Source organism: Nannobrachium achirus (assembly GCF_963921795.1).
Source record: "Nannobrachium achirus genome assembly, chromosome: 18".
NCBI classification, from domain to species: domain Eukaryota; kingdom Metazoa; phylum Chordata; class Actinopteri; order Myctophiformes; family Myctophidae; genus Nannobrachium; species Nannobrachium achirus.
In genome coordinates this window covers 29,872,238-29,890,507 of record NC_137825.1, presented here as the reverse complement: position 1 = coordinate 29,890,507, position 18,270 = coordinate 29,872,238, and the positions used below count along the sequence as shown (strand labels likewise).

The window sequence follows — 18,270 nt, the reverse complement described above, 5'->3', positions numbered from 1 at the left end:
ATAAACGTTTTTTTGCCGCGCTACTCCTCCCAGTTTTGGTGGCATGCACCACCAACCAACAAGTGCAACCTGATACATATCAGGTCACATAACCACTAATCTCTCAAGAACGGAACAAAACAGAGAGGGCGCTGTATTTCCATTTTCTTGGACGGTGGTTAGCTAGATCGCATAACCACATACCCACATACAGACAGCACGCATCACCCTAATTGCGCGTTCTGCTGGTCGCATTTGTCGTTTTCTTTGGAATTTGACGCAAATTACCAGACATATTTGGCTATGAGTGCACAAAGCGCAAGTTGGCACCTCGACAGTCCATTATGGAAGTGAATGGCAGTCAATTTTGGCCGAAACCTTTACCAAACATGGCGTGGCCATATGAAGTCTGAGATCGAAATGGAAGCCACGACAATAGACTACGTCTTGTTACAACTACATCTGTGCTCAAGGCATTTAAAATAGACATAGAACCACTTATTAAGCAACATGACCACTTTAATTAATTGTGCCAACAAGGGTATTAAGTGAGTAAGCAAAGGCGCAAGTTGGCACCTCGACAGAGTGCAGTCTAGTTTTTAAAATGAAATTAGGCAGAGATATTAGGCAGAGTATTATACATTTATAATTGTGTTAAAGGGACTTTTTTCCTATCGATTACTCACCCCATGGAGACTCTAATTATGTTCGTTTTTGTCGCATTCCTAAGCCAATAATTTGAGGAGACTCTTCGTGTCGCCATAGGGAACAAAGCAGGCTCTTTGTGTCTCCATAGGGAACCACTGCTGGTCATCAAGTTATTGGCTTAGGAATGCGACAAAAACTAAATGATATCCCTGGGGTGAGTAAACGTCACTCGCAAAAAAGTATATATTAAGTAAAACAAATGTAAAACTATTAATTTTCCATCATTCTTCAAAATACAAAGTACAATGTTTTCTTCTTTATTATTATAATAATCTTTTACAGTACAGTTTTCAACAGCATGCCAAGGCACAAAAGTCAACTCCAGTCCAGATATCCTTCACAGAAACCAACAGTAACATGGTGTGAGGTGGATTCCCTTCTGAAAAAAGAAAATGAGTGAACACTTATTAAATTAAATATACCACAATTTGCATTCTCATTAGTATCATTAATTTAGCAATTAAGAAAGTCTCACAGGCACAGCACACCTAGGTAATAAGACCAACCGTGCGTGGATGTGCAAGAGTCTTGGAATGATTATTGAGACCAAGTGCGCACTAATATCATCAAATATAACAGCATGCGTGCATGTTGTACGCCACTCTATTCTGCTTTTATACATAAAAGAAAACATGGGGGAGTGCTCAGAGCAGCACATGTACATTACAAAAAAAATAAAAAATACAATATACAATGAGACTAGAAACAGTGCTTAGTTCTCTCAATATACTGTATAATACAAATATTTAAAAAAAAGTACACCTGTGGAGTATTCATGTAACTTTGACAGTGTAAGAAAATAACCTGTACTGGTCCGTTGTTACACTCTCAGAGTTAAACTAACACTCCTGATGTTAGTGTGTCCAGTCCACATAGTGTTGTAGAAGTAGTAGAATTGGTCACAGACACATGCGGTACAGAGAGCAGACTCAGGGGTGGGTAGGGTACATAAGAGAGATGGAATCTCTCTTTCTCACAGGCATCCGCACCTTGGCAACGGAGGTGAGAAGACAAGTCAAGGTGAGAAGAGACGGGAATGCGATGGAGAAGCATTCCCGCAAAGCGCATCCAATAGCTGCCCCGTTTTTAGGACAATGCCACATGCTAGTTCTATAGCGCCACACTCTCTGAGACCGTTTTCTCTGTGAGGTGTGTTGTTATTTTTATGGGATTGCAATGGTTGCCCATCATGTCTAATAATGACCATCTTCTAATTGTAAGTCCTTTGGTGGCTGAATTGTCCGATCCTGGATGCATGGTTGCAGCCCGGGTATGTTCTAGTTGTATTTATGGAGGTGGGTAGCAAGCAAGCTGCCTCTGCTTTGCAATGCGGCTCCATCTTGGGTCTAGATCCCCAAAAGCTTATCAGAACCCAGCCTGAGGGAAACAATGAGAAGAAATATATACTGTAGGCCTACTGTGTATAATGTACATCATCATCCAAAACTTGTAATCTATATCCAATTGGATCAGATTTGGACTTTGGATAGTTCAATACAAACAGGATTGGGATCACTTTGATATGCAATTGGATCAGGAAATCAAATCCAAGCTTTAATCTAGATCGAATCTTCAAAACAAAGTTCTTTAGACATCAACCCAAGCCATTAGGCAAGGGGCTACACTCTCACGCCAGATAACTCTTCCACGATCTTCAATTGCTATAGTCCATAACTCTGCCTCATTTCTGCTAAGCAGAAAAACTATAGAGGGTATGCTATGCACGTGACATCATCATACCCGAAAGTTATGCGGTCAAAAAACTACTTTCTGGCCTCGACAACCCATACATCCAAACAGAAAAGTCCTATTTGGTTCCATTGAACAAAGTTAAACAACGTTGCCACTCACTTTGCCACTCGCTTTGCCATTAACTTTATGAATGCGAATACCCTCTATATAGGCATTGCGTCATTTGGTTTGAAGGCTTCCATAGGACTTATTTATAGTCCTTGTATATTTACTCTTCCAATGGACTGTTTGTGAGCTGTCCAGATAGACTAGGCGAGGGCTGATGCAGCCATGCCCGAGGTTGCATAATGTGGGCAGCTTGTAGATCTGATATTTCTGGTGCAAGACACAATGCAAAACCAAGTATAGGCCTAAATCAAGTATAACTGCTCCCCAGGTGTACACTGTAACTGGCAGCCACTGCTCCTAATAGTTAGGAAGGGTAAATGTAGAGGTCAAATTCCATATGTGGAAATGTACTATATCAAGCAAATATCACAACAAATTATTATTCACACAAATCACACATTAGAACATTATTTCTCAAACCTTTTAAAAGTCTTTAATATAAAACGATTGTATATGGCAGCACCCACTTTGAGAAACCCTGTATTAGAATATCACTTGAGACTTCTGATATTCCCTGTACCTAAGTAATTATCTGATATTAAATGTACTTAATTTAAAGTCCAAGTAAATATTGTTTGGATGACCATTTGCCGGTGAGGATGAATTCCCTCATTGCAGACAAAGACAACATTCCAGCCCATACGAATGCCCATGGCAAGGCATTAGGGGATCTGATGTAATTGCACATTTAACTCATAGACTGCCCCCTCACGATTTTCCCAAGTTATTCCTGTTGTTAGACGCCGCCACGCCTGAGTTTCCCGAGTTGGGGCTGTTTTTGCATAACATTTTATCTACTAGGCATGATCGCGAAATTGCATGTTTGATCCCCATACCAACCCCATCTTTCAGACATGGCAGCCATGTTTGTTTACATTTGAAGAAAACATAATGGCTACTATCTCATGAATGCCTGAACAGATTTCCAAGCGGATTCTTTTGTTTGAAAGCTGTGAACGGTGTGCACACACGTGGTGCATAATCTGTGTATGGGCGTGCATGATCCGTGTACTATGGATTACATGGCAGTATATGGAGACTTTGGTAGTTCAGCCTGAAAATGTCAATTTTTAATCACTTGTTCATAATAGTGGGTACGGCACTGGGTACTCTGAGAATGGGTACAACAACTACAAAGGGGTTTGCAGGTGGGGCATGCATTCCCAACTTGCTCCGAGTGGGCCTGTGGAGGGGTTGTTTACCACAGTTATAAACGGTACAGCGAGTACTCTGACAACAGGTACGGATATTGCATAACTGGGTGGGGAATGCATCCTCAACTTGCATCGTTCTCGACTTGCGTGGTCCCCGAGTAGTGGGATTAATTTAAATAAATATGAGTATGTAATTATTGTTGTTATCTGCACAGCTCTACATTGAGGCCAAGCGCTTCACACTCACAAGGTGAGTGGAGTTAATGATGCATGGGGGTACGAGCTCCATCAATAACCAGATATGGAAGGTAGGTACTTACGCTCCTTCATCTCTCAACAAGCTCAGGAACTTGCTAACTCTATATTCAGCATCCATCTGAAAGACAAAAAAAGGCACAGCAGTTGTTTTTAACAATATAAAAATGGATGTTCACAGGACAGAAGCAGCTAGAGGAAGTAGAAACATCTCAGTAATTTGACGTTGTGGCGTTCCGGGTTCTTGGAGTTCACACTTCAGTCTGAAGACACGGGGAGTGGGGGGGGGGGGGGGGGGGGGGGGGTAGGGGGTGTGCTTAAGGAGGAGGAGAAGGGAAGTGAAATTAATGGCAGCCTATGCAATAACTTATGTCGGGAATCGCCTGTGGCCGCTGGAGTTAAGACATGAGAGCAGTCAAGAACCGTTGGAATGAGAGGAAAAAAGATAAAACAAGGAGTGTGAAGAGAGAGAGGGAGATGTGTGTGTGTGTGTGTGTGTGTGTGTGTGTGTGTGTGTGTGTGTGTGTGTGTGTGTGTGTGTGTGTGTAGTCAGAGCTGAGCGGCTGGCGTGCAGCATGTCTCGGCAGACACTTGGTTCATACTTCTTGAGGCTGACGACAGGGGGGTGGGGGTGGGGGGGCATGGGTGATGAACATGGCTGCATTAGCGCATACCACAGCAATTACATATCACGCAGCCTCAACAAACAGGCCGTACACATCGTCAACACGCCACAGACACACAGCGCTGCGTGATTAACACCAGCCAGCCACCACCAGACGCATGGCGCTCGGCTCCTTTTGCTGTGGCTGCATTTGTGCCGTCCCTGTCATCAGTGAGTATTTCAACGTTCACAGTCACAGCGACGGGAAGCACGGAAGCATCTTTGTACCCTCGTATGTACAGTAGATGTTTGACCACGGCCCATCTGACCCAAACCGTGAAAGTTGAAACCTTTTAACCGGTCAAAGGGGAATACCTTCTCATGAGCTACCAAAGCTGAAGCCAAAACTTGCAAATAATATGTGAATGATAAATCGCCGACCACAGAATCACTAAACATATTTTTGGATCCGAGCACGACCAAAACCCCAGCGATTAAGTGAGCAATAACAGCCCAATCCGGTCAACTGGATGTTGTTGTGTTTGGCCATGAATGTCAGGTTCTAGATGCTATGCTATGCTGTCTACACTACGGTATACAGATCAATACATAAAGCATCTCTGCAAACATGCTGGAGAGCAGTAGCAGTCACACAGCTTTGATCCTGATTCTATCGTAGCAACAGCTTTGCTTTACCTTTTGACACCAACCATATCTGTCTACCATTATACCGTAGCAATCTTGAGGCAATTAAAATATATTGAGCTGGACTATAGTGTGTAGAAACATTAACGGTCCATGGGAAGGCTGTTCTCATGAGTAACTTCCCTGCTATTTACAGCTCTGGGGGTGGGGGAGCCGTGGCGATAATGGTTTCTCTGAGCTATGAATGTATTGGACCATGATCCACTCCACAAATCATGGCCAAAGCCACACTGTTTTTCATTCCAGCTAATTGATGACAGTTTGTTGTGACTGAGTTAGAATCTGTTGACTGGCGAGAATGCTGGACCAGATGTCTAGAAAGAGGAAGGGCAGGCTGGCTGCTTGGCTGACTGTCAGACCTCAGATACTATAGTAGCTCAAATACATTTCATGGGTGTGTACGGTTCTTTGTGAATGCAGGTTGTTTGGCTGCAGCACAATACAAAAAGCAAACAAAAAACTAAACAATCAATTACACATGTTTAGCAAAAATAATATATTGAGATATATTTCTGCTGGGATATTGTAAACTAAAACAAACCTCTCTGAAATGAATTCCATTTGACCTCAACTACTGTTTGTATATTGCAACCACTGGATATTGTCAGAAAATTAAGAGTTTGTTGAAAACACAGTGAAGTTTTTGCGCATACACAAGAGATCTGCGCTGATTGGTCACTTCTATCGTCACCTAAACCAACGTCATCTCACAAACAAGATGACTTTGTTTTCCTACTGCCAGGTTTTCCAGATGTTCTGAATAAGACCATGAATGTTGTGAACATTTCTTTACCTCAGCGTTGTTGTTTGAATCACATACGTAGGAAAACATTTAGATTAATTTCTTTCTACACAGAAAGCAGGAAAGCTGGGAGGGAGACAGTATATAAGAAGACTGCTACAGCATTCAATCCTAGGTCATGTAAAGGCCACATATGGCTGCAGAGATAAGGGTCTTAACCCCTTACACCATGAACAAGCACTTGAATAGATTATTGTCCTTAGGCCTCACTTTGCTGCCAACTACTGGGTGCACAGCCTATCTACAACACCCAACAAGTTGGCTCGGCTGTCACTACAGTACACAGCCAATTCCGGAATGTTAATTCAACTCTGACAATGAACGAGTCCATATTTATACTCTCATAGTTGAATTAACACTCCATAGTTTACTGTGTAACACCATGTGGGTGTGTGTCTTTCGCTCTCTTTTTTCTTTTTTTTACCTGTACAGCCATTTCGATGAGCATGAGAAGTTTTTTAATTCCAATCCACAGCCTCTGGCCCTTGACAGCCTTGGCAATGCAGGCCCTCTCCTTCTCCTGGAAGCTGCCCAGCAGCTGTAGGGAGCAGAGACACACAAGAGACAGGAACATGTTTAGCAAAATGTTAGTGAGAGCCAAATAATGCCTGGTTTATGCATGGTGTGTGGCTGCATAATCTACTGTGAGTGAGTGAGTGTGAGAGAGAGAGAGAGAGAGAGAGAGAGAGAGAGAGAGAGAGATAGAGAGAGAGAGAGAGAAGGGCTTTTCAGACAGGGAGTGACACAACGCCTGTGTTCTCACTTGGATCTGCGCGGTACAGACACACAATCACTCCGCGAGTAAACGACAGGCGATCTACGGCGCTGCTTCAGCTGCGTCGAGTCATTGTCCTGCGCGTCACGTAGAAAAAGCTGACAACAATCCAGCTGGTGTGGCGGCCGGGCGTATGCGTGAAACTAGCGCGAATGCGCCAGTTTATCAGGAGTGTGCCCGCTTGTCGACCCGCCCATCAGATTGCCCGCACCTACCTACCTATCTCAGTGTCCATGTGTACTGTATGTGACTGTAGTGTGTGTGTGCATGGGTCACCTCACCTCCAGGGCTTCTACCAGCTGCTCTCCACTGTTGATGTTGGGTATGTGGATGGTGGTGCTGAAGGCATCCAGCATCTCCATCTCCTGCAGGACGTCTTTACGACTGGTGGTACCAATGATAAGCAGCTTACGACCCTGGAGGAAACACACACACACACGTTCAATATGTGATGACTCAATGTTGCTGTGTTTTACCTGTGGCTGTGACTGGTCAAGTTGGAAAGTTGGAAACACGTGTCATTCAATACGGTTCCCACCATTCACCAATGTACCATAAAGTGCTTTCATTTAATGAACTCAGACTTCAGAATAAAACAGAAAGACAGCAACAGAGCGTGAGAGAGAGAGCGAGAAAGAGAGTTGAAACAGTCAACAATGTGGAAGAAGGAAAATAAGAATTATCTTGACATTGAATTTTAAGAGACACTGGGTGAGTTCTTGGAGCAACGGCTGCAGTCCTTAGAGGAGAAAGTTGCCAGAAGAGAAGAGAAGAGAAGAGGCAGAGGAGAGGCAGAGAGGAGTGAGGGGGATTATGGCGTCCGGTTGCCCCCCCATGGCGCGGGGGGTTGTGCTGCTGCATGCAGATGAGGTGCCACACAGGCGGTGGTGCTGCCAGGTCCCGGCTCTCTCACAGAGCCCATTCTCCTGCTGGTCCCCCTGGCCTCCCCCGGCCCCGGGCACCCTGCTGGGTCCAGCGCTTTACAACCTCAGAGGAGCACTGCAGCCAGGCATTCAACACCCCCCCCACCCCACAGTACAACAACAGGACCCCGCGCCACTTCTCATGCACGTACAGCCATATAGTGGGCTATGCTCTCATTCACAAAACACTGGTGACAACAGAACAGGGTTAAAAACAGACTCTCATACATACATACACACACAGAAACACACACACGCACGCACACACACGCATAGGAGAAATGGGTCTCTCCACCACCACCATTCAAGTCGGAGCACAACGGGGCTACACCAAAACACTGGCTAATAAGCGTACACTCACATACACAGTCACACACACACATGCCAGCCAGCAGCCTAAGAGCCCCTTACAGCTCCTGGGAATAGGCTTTGCTCCGGAGATCAGGGAGGTCTGCTGCCCTCTTTCTGCCTCCGCTGGAACAGCAACGTCACAGTGATTACAGCAGACATGAGGGAGATATAATTTAAAAGGATCGTTTGCTGGATTTACCTTTGGAGGAGGTTTCTTCAGCAGAACCAGCAGGGCTTGCAGGACCAGGTTGGAGAAACGAGGGCCGATCGGCACGTAGTCTGAAAAATACAAAGATGTTGAACATTTGAGGATTTTTTGGTTGATTGAATACGACATTGACATACGGAAGTACAGTAAAAAAAAAAAAAAAAAATAGTCAACAAGACATACAATACATTCAATACATCAGAAACAACACCAGTAGCATCAAAACTATATATTTACAGAAAAAAGGGGTGCGGGCAGGGTGCTCCTTCTGTGGGGCTCGTTAAATTTGAGGACAGCCATGTTTTAGGTCACTGTTAAGTGTGGAAAGAGAATCGAGACGTTTGATAGCTGTTTCGGTGGCAGTATTGTAGAATGCATTTTTTATTGACTGTATAGCTTCAGATTAACAAATTGTCTGAAAAGAAGACATTTAACTGTAAAATCAATTTAATAATTGAATAATACAGTTTCCCCTTCTGTAATTCTAAATCTGTGATCAGCACTGCTTGCTTCCTTGTTGACATAGGCATTGACACGTATTAAGTGCACATTTTCTCGTTTCTATGCTTTACCAGCATGTGTGTTTTTAACTGACATTGATATGAAGCATCCGTAGAGCAAAATAATAAGACGTTAGTTTCTAAATAAAGATGGAGCCCTCTCCTCGGTCATATTTCCACAGCAGCGTAGCGCTATTGCTAGTTGCATATAGGGGAAACAGTGACACCAGGGGTTCGAGAAACTTTGTGCTTCTTAACTCATCTGGTGCCGATCCCGAACTAGTTCGGCTTTATTTCAATCCAATACAATCTTTTTTTTATTAATTCACTTACCCCGAGCTGCTTGTAGAGTCGTGGGTGGTCCTGGCTCGCTAGCCGCTAGCCAGCTAGCCATTCTACTCTGTCCGGCGATATATTCCATTAAAAATGGTTTAAAATACATTTTTGAGCTCCCCAATGTTCACCCGATGTTCGGCGCCGCTTCCGATGAGTACACGAGTGTGCCGATCCCGAAGTAGTTCGGCTTTATTTAATTAAATGAATAAAATGATAAGAGGCCTTCTGAAGCCTGGCTTGATTTTTGTAGCTACTAGCCGAAAGCTAACAACGTCCCGGCCGGCCGTAATTTGCGAACGCAATCGCCAATCTCCGCCTAATCCAATGAAAGGCCGCATCTTTAAAGGCTTATATCTATTTTTTGTGTTTTAGGAAAGCGGCGCGAGGTTTATTTACAGCGAAATCGCCCAAAAATGATCTTTTAGATGACAAAATGGGAATAGCCATTCTGTTAGCATCTTCATCCGGGACATTTCCATGCCGTGCAGGAACGTGAGCACGTCAGGTCCTGGAAGCTGAAGTCCTGGAAGCTAAAGCGCTCGCCTATGAGAGATGCGCTGGCATTCCTTGGCCCCTAGAGGGCGCTGGCGCTCAAAGAGTTAAGAGTAGTGTGTTTACTGAATGAAAAAAAAAAACAAGGGCCTTACCCAGCAATCGCTCAATGTCATCCACCACAACGCAGCTCAGCTGGGACTTGTAAGCATCTTCAAATATCTGTCACGGACAGAGGAGACATAAATACAGAAAAAACATTGGGGAATGTGCATGTGTGGTAAGCATCCATCTGCATGATCATAAACTACTAAAACCATTGTTCTGTGATTAAACTGGGTGTCACCTAAATAGCAGTTTGGGAATTTGGTCTTTATACAGGCTTCCTGCAAATTACGTACATGAGTTTTTTCTTAGACATTTTTCTTGACCAAACTGAAATATTCTAGCTGTTCAATAGAACGTAGGCCGAGCAACTGTCAATCTGCAGCTGAATACTTTGCTGTCCCTTCAATAAATGTCACAATATGTGAAATAACAATCAGGATGAAACAATTCTTCCATAAGCACTATGCAACATCACACTTGTTCTTCAAGGCAATGAAAAAATGAATAGACCCGTTTGCTAAGCTACGCCAACCTATGTTAGATAAACTGACAGCCATCGATGCCATTAATATTTCAACAAATCAAATACAGGCAAACGTTTATCAGTCCCAAGAAAGTGGCATCTACCTCATCTCATATCAATCATTACCATCTGACAGGAGTGCTTGTGTACTGCACTGTAATTAAAGGACAACTTTGTTTTTTTACAACAAGGGTTCATATTTTAGATTGTAATTAGAGAAAAGAAAAAGTGAGTGTGAAAATGTTTTCATTTGCTTCGTTCTATTGTTTTATCGCGTTTACCGTGCTAAAATGTGGGGCATGCGTACGCATGGGGGCATGCGTACAAGTGGCTAAATATGTCTTTTTTAGACACAATAAGCCAGCAGTTTCTTTATTGCTATTTACAGTAACACTTCTAGGCCCCATAAGTCACATCCAACCATGAAAGGTTGCGTTGTATCTTGGGAATGGGCTTGTACGCATGTCCCCAACCACTGAAATAAGAATCTCTAAAACAATAGAAAGAAGTAAATGAAATCAATTTAACACTCATCATTTATATTCTTTAATTACATCTAAAATATGAACCCTTGTTGTAAAAAAACTAAAGTTGTCCTTTAACTCATACCCTGCCAAAAATTTTACTATGGACCTCCCTGCCAGACGTCTTCTGGACGTCTTTTTTTTAAAAATAATAAAAAATAAAAAAATTGGACCTCCAACAGTGTACTAGCCATGATCGCGATCGCGAAATTGCATGTTTAACCCCCATACAACCCCATCTTTCAAACATGGCAGCCATGTTTGTTTACATTTGAAGAAAACATAAGGGCTGCCTTCTCCTGAATGCCTGAACGGATTTCCAAGCAGATTTTTTGTTTGAACGCTGTGAAAAGCAAGCACATGCATAGTGCATGATCTGTGCACGAATGTGTGCACCAGCGTGCACACTATTTTTTTAACCCTTTGTTGGCGAACCGGCAATATAAGAGGTCCCACTTTAAATATGGCACTGAAGAAGTTAAGACAAATAGGAGCAGCTAATAAATAGACAAACAAATTAATAACGAATGGTACGTTGCTCCATGATTCTGCTGTGTTGAACTCGAACTGACCGACCCCAACTCTCCTTTTTGAAATCACACACTGCATCACAAATATACATCTGTGACTAAACATGCTTAAGAATATAATAAAGAGTTAATTAATTTGAGTCCAACATCATAAGGGTTCATTCTACACTCTCAGTTCAATTAAGAGAGGATTTTACTATGTGAGTAAGTAAATATGACGATATAAGTATATAACCATCAGGCACCAGGGCATCACCTTTTTGATGGCCTGACATTTGGCAATCTCTGAGTGTCCTATCATCTTGTCTGGAGAGCAGATCTTGATGAAAGGGAACTGTGAGTCTTCAGAGATCTTGGCGGCCAGGGCTGTTTTCCCACTATTAGGAGGACCTAGTAGAAACACAAGGTAAACATGTACAGTAATTCTATGATAAGGTTTATGGCATATAAAGAGATGGTGGAAAAGCAGCTGTACAGGTTTCTATTTACAACCCATGTAGTTTTGAGCTATTTTAGGTGTCCAGTATATATTGTACATTTCATTTGGATGTATTAAGACTGTCAAAGCTGATATTAAGGAGATAAAGCACATTCATTTTAACCACTATTTTTTTTGACACACGATTAACGCAGTGTGGTGTTCTCTGGTGTAGCCGTTAACCGTGGTCCACTCCAAACGCTGAGGTAAAAGTGTTGTTGTAGTTTAAACATAGGGTGCCATCGAAAAAACTCATAGCTGTCCCTTACAGTACATATTCATTCAGAGTCGGGCAGCGCTGTTTGTGCATCGTCTCCCTCATCCAACAGTAACAAACATCTCCCAAGTAAAGTCTGACTTAGACTTTGTCGTATGACGTGTTGCATTCCAAAAATAGCTGATCTGCAAGCTCACAACACGTCACATCCATGACACGTTGTGAGCTTGCAGATAGTGTATTGCCATCACAATAAAAGTGTCAGTGTCGATCCCAGCTCTAGTGTGTGTGTGTGAGAGAGGGACACAAATTTTAAACACATTGATTTGTGTTTAATCATTACTGCAATGTTACAGTTGGTAAATCAATATGCCAAATCTGTTATTTGTTGGGCTTTTGTTACTTGAAGAAGATTCTGGACAGTATTTGTCATTGTTCTAATAATAATGACCATGTACTGTATTTGCATAAAGCAGGCATAATTTGTCTACTCCCATGTTGATAAGAGTATTTAAAAATATCTGTTTACAGTAGATTTATAACGGATAGAAAATATGCGATTGATTTGCGATTAATCATGATTAACTATGGACTGACAGCCCTAGTATGTATTTATGTATCAGTTTAGACTCCCATCGGGGACAGGCTTCAGACGTGCCTCCTCAGGAGACTTGGAGTGTGAGTGTGTGCGTGTGCGTGTGCGTGTGCGTGTGCGTGTGTGTGTGTGTGTGTGTGTGTGTGTGTGTGTGTGTGTGTGTGTGTGTGTGTGTGCGTGCGTGCGTGTGTCTGTGTGCGTGTGTGTTCCCTACCCTCCAGCAGCACTGAGACCAGTGGTGTGCGGTCGCTGTTCTTGGTCTGCTGCACCAGCAGCACTCCGTCGTCCAGCACTGCAGACACTGGGTCTCCCCATCGGATGATTCCATTCATGATGTAACTGACATAATCCTCCTGGTTGGTACCGAATGCCTGGAGCCACATACGTTACATAGCTCAGTGATTCCTCACCTTTTTCATTTCTAGGACCACCAATTAGATATATTTGATATAATTGTTTTCTTAATCACTCGGATTCCCAATCTGCACGGTAAAGTCCTCAGTGTTTATTTGAGAGTGTATATTTGTACGGTTGGCAACCGTACAATTGGAACCAAATCAATGGAACCTTTACGGTTTCCATTACGTACACCCTCAGAGTTTCTGACCCAAAAGGGTACATTTGAACATTTTGGTCCTCAAACCTGGCGTTGAGAAACAGTGCAGTAGATAAAGGCCCAATAGGCATTGAACGTTTTTATATACAAAAGAAAAAAAGGAGAAAAAAAAGAAAAACGAAAAGACATTCAACCCTAGTATGGAATAAATTTAAGGGTTGGTATCATTGGTACCATACCAAGTTTTTGTTTATATTTTAATTGGTATTTTTAAAGGCATGTCATGTGATCTACTTGCGTAGCCTTGGTGATCTACTGGTAGATCGCGATCTACCTTTTGGGCACCTCTGCTGTAGTACTTACAGGTTTGATGTCGTTGTTCAGTGAAGTCAGGAAGTCGTTTCTATCCACTTGCAGCTTCTCTGCCTTCTCCATGTCCACCTCCACTGTGGTAGTTGCCTACAAAACACAAACACACACATATAGAATGAGCAACTGAAGACATAGCTGTAGACTGGGCCCGATCAACTGGCAGCTCATAGGACAGGCCCAAAAGCAACCTCAAGAGTGGCCCAGCAAGCTTGAGGCTATTTCATTTTTTTTAAAGATGAATATACTGTAAACGCATGAAAGACACATGGAATACCAAACATGGATAATCTGACATGGATAAAGATAGTTGTACCTGAGGTCATGACGGCTAGCCTACAGTTAGCGTTAATAATCTTATGTTCTTTAATAAGAAAACTACTCGACTAAAAACATTCCGAGAGTGAGTGAGACCCATTTCAATCCAGAAATCCTTTATTGGATTTTAGATTTTTGATGGCTGGCAGTGTTTCTATCATTCATAAAATGATCGTATTCATTGTGCAGAATGTTGATAGCAACAGAGGCAGATACAACCTTTTCCCCACACTAAAATCGGATGTGACGTTTGTGAGCGTTCCTGTCCATCAGTGGATCTGTCCTTAATGTCGTTTTTTACACATGAACTCAAAGCAACTCTCATTGCTCACTGACATCACTGACAAGTATTGACGGTGGTTAAATATCTGAAAACACAAATTGACATGAATCCAAAATACACTGATGATCGTGCTGTCAAACGATTAAACAACTGTATATGGAATCTATGAAGAGGGACCCCCAGTCCCTGCTTCATCTCTCTCTCAACTAACGTTGAAGACCGCTGCTGTACGTCATAAACACGTCACATGAAGTCTGAGATCCACATGAAAGCCACACTGTTATTAGACATCTTGTTTTATTTCTATACCTAAAATACAGGCTGTTGAAATGACTGGCCCAGCTACATTTTCTGGTTTTAAAATGTGGCCCAACTGAATGAGTAATGACCCGTCAGTAGATGAACTCTTTGAACTCCTCTTCCATTCAACAGAATGTCAATGTGACAGAAAGGACCAGAGGAGAGAGAAGGAACGCTCTGTAAAGCCTGTGTCGGTCACATGTCAACACCCTCTAATATGGGCTCTTCGCTTGCGTGTTGTAGGGTCTGTGCGCGCACATGTGTGTGTGTGTGTGTGTGTGTGTGTGTGTGTGTGTGTGTGGTCAGAACACTTAAGAAATGACCACCTCCCCACTGCCTATGTGGATTCTAACCTACACACCTGATAAATCACTTATATGGAGACACACACACACACACACACACACACACACACACACACACACACACACACACACACACACACACACACACACACACACACACACACACACACACACACACACACACACACACACACACACACACACACACACACACACACACACACACACACACACACACGCACCTGTGCTCTCTATAGACACATGCACACCCCGGAGGCAAAAACATATTTTCTCTTCTTGTTTTACCGAATGGGTTCCCAGATTGGTTAAAATGCACTCTATACAGTTTTGTGTATAACAGGTGGGGGAGCCTCAACCTCCGGGACCAGATATACTACAGGGGGTCCTCCAAATCGTTGTGTGATAGGAACTCTTTTTTTCCCCCCTTTCTTATATTAACCACTTGAACCCTAGCGTCCATATTCTGAGAACTTTAGCCAAAAATAGCAGATCTACAAGCTCACAACGCCTCGCGCTTGGAGGCGTTGTGAGCTTGTAGATCGGCTATTTTTGGCAAAGAGCTTTGGAGAGGGAATAGAGCAGTCTAAGTACAGTGAAAGGTCAAGTTAATTAACTATTGACCGTTAAATATCAAGTTAAATAACTATTGACCGTTAAATATCTGAAAACACAAAACTATATCTATGAACAGATTGTGGGGGTCCCTGCTTCATCTCTCTCTCTTTCAACTAAGGGGTCCTTGGCCTGAAAACATTGAAGACCCCTGGCCTACACACAGTAAAGTCAAAATGTGAACCTTTCATTTGACAGTCTGACCTTGATGTGTCTGTTCATGGCCGTGGACTGGGCAGCCCTGACCAGACCCTCCAGCTCAGCGCCGCTGAAGTTCTTGGTCTCCGTGGCCAGCTCCTGGATGTTCACGTCGCTCGCCAGCAGGTTGTGCGAGCGCATCTTGGTTGTATGGATGTTGAGGATCTGGAGGCGTCCCTTCTCATCTGGCAGGCCTGGGAGGAAGTGTTAAAGGAAAACGCTTTACAATGTTTGTGTGGTGGTGTTTTTTTTGCGCAAGATGCCCTAGAAGGGATTCTAGGGAGGGGAGAGGAAATTATGATTTCAAACTGACATAAGACACACGACCATCACAATAACACGAAGCATTTTTATCGGTGTGTCTTTGAATTGTATCAATCTGACTGCAATACAATGTATTTAAGCAATCCCTTTCACTCTGCCTAGAGGAGCCACATTTCGCATTTGAAAATATCGATCGTAATGATATTGGTCTACAGTAGGTATTTTATAATATGACACAATGTGAGCATACTGCTGGTAAGGAACCTGCAATGTCCCTCAACTTCATACCTATCTCCATCTTCACCTCCAGCCGACCAGGTCTCAGTAGTGCATCGTCTATCAGGTCAGGTCTGTTGGTCATTCCTGGTGGACACAAGGAGAATGATCAGGAAGGAAACTTCAGAAGGAAGGAAACGTCAGATAAATCATCAGGTATGATAGCTGCTTTCCCCAAACTCAGATACTACAAAATGTTCTACATTAATTTCCAAATGGTTAAATTGAACACTATATATACATTAAAACACACACACACACACACACACACACACACACACACACACACACACACACACACACACACACACACACACACACACACACACACACACACACACACACACACACACACACACACACACACACACACACACACACACACACACACACACACACACACACACACACACAGTATACAGTACTGTATGTATAATTACCAATGACCAGGATGTTGTTGAGCTGCTCCACTCCATCTATCTTGGAGAGCAGCTGGTTGACCACAGTGTCATGGACCCCCGTACTGCCGGCCATGCTGCCACGCTGCTTGCAGATGGCATCAATCTCATCAAAGATGATGATGTGAAGGCCGCTGTTGGCGCCCAGCTACGACACACAGAGAGGAGTGGAAGAAAAGTCAACAATTAAGACTTACGTTTTCTTTTGTAACCATGGTTCTCTGATGATATGAGTGAGGTGTCTCACTGTGGGAAACGCTCCCTGTATTCTCCTCAGAAGCACTATGTCACCTGTCCTGACACAGGATGCATCAGCTGCAACTGCTCACTCCCTTATTATATAAGGCAGTGGTCTCCTCATTCAATAAAAGCACTCCTATTATAGATCATCATAGATACCTATTTCCTCCCGTGAGAGAAATTCTGTATTTTCAATGTGCTGATTCGCTGCCCACAAGGAGCACTGAGCAATTAGGGGTTAAGGGTCTTGCTCAAGGATACACATCGACATTGCTATCCTGGCCTGGAATCGAACCTGGGACAACCAGGGGCTCTGGTTCCCCAGGTGGACTCCCTAACCATTCAGCTATGCCGCCCTCTTCTGCAGTTCACGCCACTGACTAAAGTAAGTGGCGTTTCCCTATTAGAAGAAGTCCCTGTCAATGTCATTATTGTAAAAAATTATCAACATTTAACAGTATAGCTCACAAGCTCAGAACTTGTCGAACCAGGAGCTATTTGCTCTAGTGCTCTAGAACAGTGTGCCACCCTCAACAGGGGTGTAAAGAAAGATGGAAAGATCGAGAGAGAGTGGTGGGAAGTTATCTGTCCATCTATGGCCCTGTCTGTCTGTAGAGCTAGCATTTAAAACAGAGGTGAACCTGGCCTCATTACTTGCTGGACGTGCGGACAAGGAGGGGAGGTGAGACAGTGGTGGTCGGGTTTGGAGGGTGGGACGCTTGCGACGAGTTTGCACATTTTGTCTTAAACCGAAAATAGCTGATCTACAAACTCACAAAGCATCACAGTGCGAGACACCAGAGTGCACCCATGTATGAATCAGGCGTCACTCTTCACCACCTAATGAGAGGCCAGGCTATCTTTGACCTATGCTCGGATCCCCCCCCCCCCCACACACACAGGCAACTGCGCATTTTGTTATGTGTGCCGGTATGTCTGTGTGCATGCACGTTTATATGCTTGCGTGCACACACACACAGACTTACACCTGTGCATGCACATTAGCATGCACGACGACACAAAAACCAGAACTTTACCTCAAGTTATTATAACCACGTCTGGCTAAAGGGCAGATCTCTCCACTCCTGCCGAAATTAGCCTTGTCTGTTTGGATAGAGGCGATGCTTATCAGGGATACACACAGGCGGAGTGGGAGCATATTGACCAGTGCTAGGAACGGGCTGTGAACAAACTCCTACCTTGCTTTGACTTTTCATCTGATATGTTCATAATTGCCAAAGTTCAATAAAGTCACAGGACTGTACCTACTGCCTAATGTATCTGGAAAGAAAAAAACACTGTAGAACATATCGCTCGTCACTCACTCAATAACTGTGTGTGGTGCATAAGGATTTTCCCTGTAATTTGTATGTACTGTAGTTGTGGTAGAATAGGAATTTCTCGTCTTTTTCTTGTTCCATTTTGGTTTCATCTGGCTCTGAT

General features: G+C 43.4%; 1 protein-coding gene across 1 annotated transcript in view; it reads right to left on the bottom strand.

Annotated features, from left to right (window-relative positions):
* Positions 1 to 928: 928 nt before the first annotated feature.
* The window catches only part of LOC308303448 (vesicle-fusing ATPase), a 32,571-nt gene continuing 15,229 nt past the window's right edge, over positions 929 to 18,270 (bottom strand). Inside the window, exons 10-21 of the mRNA XM_080747826.1 lie at positions 16,570 to 16,735; positions 16,142 to 16,216; positions 15,596 to 15,783; positions 13,547 to 13,642; positions 12,842 to 12,998; positions 11,594 to 11,727; positions 9,808 to 9,874; positions 8,316 to 8,395; positions 7,124 to 7,258; positions 6,492 to 6,605; positions 4,022 to 4,077; positions 929 to 2,064 (exon numbers count right to left, since the gene is read on the bottom strand). Coding sequence (XP_080603952.1) covers positions 2,034 to 2,064; positions 4,022 to 4,077; positions 6,492 to 6,605; positions 7,124 to 7,258; positions 8,316 to 8,395; positions 9,808 to 9,874; positions 11,594 to 11,727; positions 12,842 to 12,998; positions 13,547 to 13,642; positions 15,596 to 15,783; positions 16,142 to 16,216; positions 16,570 to 16,735 — 1,299 coding nt within the window. The 3' untranslated portion in view covers positions 929 to 2,033. The remainder of the gene's footprint in view (positions 2,065 to 4,021; positions 4,078 to 6,491; positions 6,606 to 7,123; positions 7,259 to 8,315; positions 8,396 to 9,807; positions 9,875 to 11,593; positions 11,728 to 12,841; positions 12,999 to 13,546; positions 13,643 to 15,595; positions 15,784 to 16,141; positions 16,217 to 16,569; positions 16,736 to 18,270) is intronic.